This window comes from Carlito syrichta, unplaced genomic scaffold, assembly GCF_000164805.1.
Source record: "Carlito syrichta isolate Samal-C Ts95f unplaced genomic scaffold, Tarsius_syrichta-2.0.1 Scaffold301812, whole genome shotgun sequence".
In the NCBI taxonomy this organism is placed as follows: Eukaryota; Metazoa; Chordata; class Mammalia; order Primates; family Tarsiidae; genus Carlito; species Carlito syrichta.
In genome coordinates, this window is record NW_007245908.1 from 306,010 (window position 1) to 312,609 (window position 6,600).

Consider the following 6,600-nt stretch of genomic DNA (forward strand, 5'->3'; position numbering starts at 1 on the left):
CAGAGTGGCTCCTCTGAGAAGCTGTCCCACCCTGCTGCCGACCACCCTGTGCTGTCACAGGGTCTGCTTGTGTCCATGCCCCTGCCAGTCTTTCAGTTTTAGGGGCAGGGACAGTCTGTGATGTGTCAGCTTATGTGTCCCTGCAGCCAACACATGCCCCGCCGGGTGAGGAAGTGATGACCCCAGGAAGGAATGAGGGTGCATGTCCCCCGCCCCTTTACCCACTCCACGGTGCCCTGACCCAGAGCCATGCCTTGAGGTTGGAGTTCCCTGGGTCCCTTTATCAGGAAGAGGCTTGAGGTGAGGGGCCCAGCGGTGGGTGGGCACCAGCTTGGGAATCCCAGCTGGGTGCACCTCCAGGGGGCACCGGCTGACCTCAGCCCCCAGGACTTTGCAGCAGAGCCCACTAGAGCTAAGCAGGCGGTCACTTAGGGCTGGACCGGCGAGCCCTTCCCTGACAAGGGCTCCTGTGACCTCAGCCTCCCTCCAGCGTCCCTGCAGCTGTTGACAGGGTTTTATTTGCTCACAGGGGGCAGGAGGGCAGGGTGGTGGGCTCCAGTGTTTCTAGCACGGGCTGGCCCCTTTCCATAGGGGTTGCTGGCTGGCCACCAGGGCTCTGAAGCGAACAAAGTCCCAGCAAGTGGCGGGCATCTCCGGGTGCCAGCCCCTGCCCTGCCTGGCAGAGGTGAGGAAGTGTTGGCTGTTTTGTTTTTAGCTCCCATTTAAACCCGCCAATGGGAAGGATCCTCTGTGTTGCCAAAGGAGAACTTTGTCCTGCCCCTTCTTGATACTCCAGAAGCCTCGCCGCACACCAGCCTTGCCTGTCCTCTCGAGAGCGCACCTGCCCCCCCACGTGCGTGCATTTGCTCAAGTGCACATGCACTATGCTGCTTGTTCCTGCTGACACCATCGTTTTGCATTTTGGACTTGGACACATGTCACTTAAACCAGAGATTTCTCGCTTAACATCCACCATCCGCAGATGAGTGCTCTAAGGGTCCTGGAAGCCTTTGAAGTTGAATGTCAAGTTGTGTGCATGGGTTGTGGATGTGTCTCTGGGCAGAGAGCTTTGCTTGCTCTGAACAAGGTTCATGACCCCCCAACCCAATGGTTATGGCGGCTGCCTTGGAGAAGGGATGGTATGGGAGAAAGAGCCTGTGCCTGGTCCTCTCAAACCCTCCGTTTCCTCATCTGGAAAATAAAGGTGGTGAAACCTACTCTGTAGGGCTATTGTCCCGAAGATGAAACCCAACAGATGAAGACATGTGCCCAGCACATAGTAGGTGCTCAGTAAACCCTGGTAAAATCCTCTTGTTCAAAGGAGGGGGCAGAATAGACCAGCTGGCCAGTCCCTTTCACATGGAGAGGAATCTGCTGATGCCGTCCGGCCAGCACGCCATCTGCTGAGTGCCAGCGCGGATGCTGGCATCCCAGGGCCAGGGCTGCAGTGGCTGCCGTTACCTGCTGTCCTCCTGGCGGTGACGGCTGCTTCCTTGGGCCCATTTTAGATCAAAGGAAGGGCTGGGCTTGGGAGATGAGGGGGGGCTCATTCACGGGGTGGCAGAGGGCACATTTGGGACACCACAGGGAGGGCTTAAAATAGGCACCTGTCCTTGGACACCAAGGGGACGCAGCCCCGGCGTTATCAAGAGGTCTTTTCTGGCCAAGGGCACCAGCCCTCTGTGGGAGGGAGAGATGTTTTGGAATATGTTTTCCCAGCTGCCAGGGGTAGGCAACTCTGACCCAGGAAGAAATGAAGTCGTTAATGCCCAAGTGTTTAATGAGCACCTATGCTTGACCACATGCTGCATGTCTGATGACTTTGCCTCACGTCATCTTGCAGGGTGGAGATGACTTACTGGGTTTCTAGGTCTGGCAGGAGGAGAGAGAAGTTAAGCATGTGTCTTAGGATCACACAGCTAATAAAGGACAAAACCAAAATTTAAATCAGGAACTGTCTGACTCCACGCCTGTGCTCTTTTTATAACCACCTCTCAAAGTGTGATTTAGACATAAAAATCTTGGAGCCGGGCACGGTGGCTGATGCCTATAATCCCAGCATGTTGGGAGACTGAGACAGGAGGATCTCTAGAGCCCAAAAGTTCAAGGCCAGCCTGGACAACATAGTAAGACCTTGTCTCCACAAACAATTTTTAAAAAATTAGCTGGGCGTGGTGTCACATGCCTGTGCTCCCAGCTACTTAGGAGGCTGAGGCAGAAGGATCACCTGAGCCTGGGAGGTTGAGGCTACAGTGAGCCATGAGCAGGCCACTGCTCTCCAGCCAGGGTGACAGAGTAAAACTCTGACTCAAACAAAAGAAAGAAAGAAAAAACTTGGGATTTATGGAGGCGAGGGACTTTCCCAGTGGTTGGACTCAGTGTCTCCCTGGGGAAGGATATGGCCATTTTCTGAACATCTGCTATGTGCCAGGACTTCCACTGGGATCTCTATGCCTCCCTTGTCTCTGCCATAAACCAGAGACAGGGACCTGCAGGTTATACACACTGACAGATGACACAACTGCAGCTCTAGGCAGTGCAGTGACTTGATCAAAGCACAGACTTTCACCCAGAGCCCATGAAGCAAACCATGGAGCCACCCAGGGAGTGGTGCTTGTGTTGACCTGTCTTCGAAAAAGACCTGCCTGAGGCTGGGCTGTGGCCACACTGACTTGGCCCGCATTGAGGTCCCTCCTCTCTGGCCACTGTCACCCGCTCCTGAATCTCTGCCTGTATATTTCGAGCCAGGCATGATATCCTTGGTCCATGGCTGGAAAGAACCCCTCCACCCACCATCATGGTGGAGCAGGCTGTGTTTAATTGAGCAGTTGGCTGGAGCTGTCTCCTCCTCCCTTCTAGGAACCGAAGGGCAGCAAATTCTCAAAATGGATCTACACCTATAAGACCAGTGTCTTCGTTTTCTCCTGGAAAACGAAGACACTTCTAGACGCGAGCCCAGCTCTGTCGGGCCCCAAAGCAGTGCTCTTCCCTTGGCTTAACTCAGTTCCGACCTCACAGAAACTGCACAGCCCGTGCCTGACATGGTGGCTCATGTCTGTCATCCCAGCGCTTTCGAGGCCGGAGGGCAGGGAGGATTGCTTGAGGTCAGGAGTTTGAGAAACCTCACCTCCAGACTTCTCCTTAGAGTCCCTGGACTCCATTTCTGGCCAGGAGAGGGGGAAGTTAACTAGCCGGTGGCAGCCTTCACCCCAGGCCAACAGGGCCTCCATCTTGGACAGGACACGGGGCTTGGTCTCCGGTGTGGTTTGGGGACTTGTTCCTGGCAGAAGGGGTTTTTGGTCGGTATGTGTTTTTAGGGACAGAGTTTCTGTTTGAATCTGGCGCGGGTACCAGCAGCCAAGAACCTCTGTGTCCACAGACTCGACCAGGAGGGGGTGTGGAGGCATGTGGCCCTTGATGGAATGTTCTGCAGCCTTAGAACAGGCACTGCAAAGCCTTGGGCAACACAGGAGTTGCTTCTAGCAACACTGAATTCAGAAAGAAAGGCATGATGGAGAGTGAGCTGTGAGCTCTGAGGGTGAGAATGTCAGAGAAACTGCCGAGCACTGCTCAGTCCTTCTGCGTGGCACAGGGAAGAAGGTCAGGCTGGGACAGAGCACTGCTCTGGGGTCAGGCAGAGCCACACACCTGGGGTGCCTGAGGTCGGGCTCTGCTGCCTGCAGCCTTGCTTTTCTCCTGGAAAATGGACACGTTTATCCTGTTAGGTGCAGATTCGTTTTGAGAATTTGCTGCAATTATGTATCAAGATGCATGCAGCCCAAGGCTTGATGTGTCACGAGGGCAGAGCCTGAGGGTCTCACAGGAGACCAGGGCGGGGACAGCGAAAAGCACAGTCTGGGCCTGCCTGTCATGCCAGCACGTTGGGAGGCCGAGGTGGGAGGATTGCTTGAGCCCAGGAGTACAAGACCAGCCTGGGCAACATAGTGAGACCTCATCTCTACAAAAAGTTAAAAAAAAAAAAGCCGGGTGTGGCGGTACACCTGTAGTCTCAGCTACTCGAGAGGCTGAGTCAGGAGTATTGCCTGAACCCAGGAGGTTGAGGCTGCAGTAGCTGTGATGATGCCACTGCACTCCAGCCTGGGTGAGAGTGAGATCCCTAGAAAGAAAGAAAAAGAGAGAGGAAGAAAGAAAAGTATAGTCCAAGTGAGGGCATGAAAGTGGGGAGACCAGTGGGGGTAGATCTTCCCCCCATCCCGAACTGTCTATACTGGAGCTTTTGTTTATTGCAGCAGTTTACATGACGAAGTTCAGCTTCGCCTCAGCTTCTCCAGATGAGGAGATCTGTAGGCCTAGGGAGTACCCCCCCCCCCAGTTTTCTGTTCCTTGCAGGAACCATGTCCCTGAGTATGCTGAAAGCGGCTGCTGTGTGCAGTCGGGAGGTAACTCCTTGTTCTTTTATTTTAAGCATCTTCAATTTGTGTAAATAACACATCCTCTTAGAGACTTTCACTCTGGGTCTCTATCTCAAGTCAGACTCGGCCTCAGGGGGGAAAAATAAGAGTGTTTATCCCTTGCTCCCTGGAGGAAGTCGGATCATATAATCAGGATTAAACAAATATGTAAACTGCGCTAGTTCCTTGGCTGTGTTCTATCCTAACATATAGCTGGTTTTGTAGGAGAACGTCCCCTTAGAGTAACAAGGCAATATTTCTCCCTGCCCCAGCATTTGCTTAAACCCCCAGAAACTTCTAAAGAGACATCTGTTAGAGCTCCCAGGCCATTCTGTAAAGAAACTGAGATGGAGTGATAAGGTTGGTAGGCAACACAGCGAGAACATGTCTCTACAAAAACATTTTAAAAAATAGCCGGGTATGGCGTGTACTTGGAGTCCCAGCTACTCAGGAGGCTGAGGCGGGAGGATTGCCTGAACCCGGGTGGTCGAGGCTGCAGTGAGCCATAATTGTGTCACTGCACTCCAGCCTGGGAGACAGAGTAAGACCCTGACTCAAAAAAAAAAAAAAAAAGAAAGAAGGTTGGAAAACATAATCATGATAGGAATGGGGAGGGAGTAAAAATAATCCAGTTAGGGTGGGCCGAGGGCATGTGAGTGCTTAGAGGGGCTTTTGATCTGTGCTGGTGTTTGTTGTTTGCTGGAGGATTTGCCACCGGCTGGGGGGGCCTTGGCCTCATGGGTGCTGGAGGGAGCTTCAGCAGTGAGTAACTTGTCCACGGCCATGGCCAGCTAGGGAGCGTGTGCCAGGCACTGTCCCTGCTCACCTGGGCTCGATCGTCTTAGCTGGCTCTCCGCTGGCCCTTCCTCTTGTCCCGTGGAGATGGTCACAGCCTGGCTCAGTGCCCACCCTCCAGGCAGCTCCCAGGCCCCTCCCAGCGGGCAGTGCTGGCCAGGCCGTGTGCCTGCTTTGCGGGAAGCCCCTCTGTGGCGCCCTCTGGTGTGCGGTCTGAGCCTGTTGGGTTGGCATTTAGGACCTTCCTGTCCGGTTTCTCTGACGTCTGTGGTGCCCTCATCCCTCATTCCTGCTAAGCACCCCAACCTGCACACTTCGTGCCACACCCACCATGTAACTTCACTCTCCCACCAGTCCCAGCTCCCTGTGCCTCCAGTGCTTCCTCCTTCACCCTCTCCTCCCTCAAGACCTGGCTCCATGGGTGGCAGACTGAGTCCCAGGACCCCTGCAGGCGTCACCTGAGTGGTCTTTTAAATCACTCCTCTTGTCATTGTGTATTCAGCTTTGTGTCTGCTGAAGCCTAGAGAGGCTCAGGTATCCACGAGGGCAGAATGTATGTGGTCTGTAAAAAGGATGAATGGATGAACAAGTGAGCAGTGGAGTGAATGAATGAGTGAATGAATGAATGAACAAGCAGTGGAGAGAATGAATTAATGTGTAGTGGAGTGTATGAGTGAATATGCAATGGGTGAATGAATGAATGAGCAGTGAATGAATGAATGAGCGGTGGAGTGAATGAATGAATGAACGAGTAGTGGAGTGCACATTTTGTCTGCCCCCTCCAGTGTCAGCCCAGGGCCTGGCAGGCCTGTCCTGGGGTGAAGGGCATCAGGGGGCAGCCTCCTGCCTCCCCTCTCTTGCTCAGGGGTCTCTGGTCTAGCCTTTCTGTCCATCCTGCATTAGTTTCTAGAAGGCAGAGAAACTGGGGAAATGACTAAAAAGACAGGGCTGGGATCACACAAACTGGTTTGTATCCCAGCACTGCCTTCAGCTGAACCTGCTGTGTGACTCTGGGCAATGACTTGACCTCTCTGAAACCCCATTTCTCCATCCGTCATGGGGAGAGGCAGCCGTTGTCCCTACCTCACAGGGATGCCGTGAGGGTTAGATGGGGACTGCATGGCACACAGCCAGTCCCAAGCAAGTGTCCAAATGTACCGAGTTCAGTCCATCGGGACATTTTTGGTGGCAAAAGCCCAGGTCAGCCTGGCTTCGAAGCAAAAGGGCTTCCCTGACCAAAAAGTCTGCAGTCATTTGATGGGCCGGGCCTGGGTTACACCCCAGCCTCCAGAGGTCCAAGAAAACCCAGGCAGCCGGGCTCGGTGGCTCAGCGTGTAATCCCACGCCTTTGGGAGGCTGAGGTGAGTGGATTGTCCGAGCCCGCGGGTTCGAG

General features: G+C 53.9%; 1 protein-coding gene across 1 annotated transcript in view; it reads left to right on the forward strand.

Moving 5' to 3' along the window:
- Positions 1-1,113: 1,113 nt before the first annotated feature.
- Positions 1,114-6,600, forward strand: part of NEURL1B (neuralized E3 ubiquitin protein ligase 1B) — a 26,969-nt gene continuing 21,482 nt past the window's right edge. The window contains exons 1-2 of the mRNA XM_008055287.2: positions 1,114-1,139; positions 4,351-4,400. Coding sequence (XP_008053478.1) covers positions 1,114-1,139; positions 4,351-4,400 — 76 coding nt within the window. The remainder of the gene's footprint in view (positions 1,140-4,350; positions 4,401-6,600) is intronic.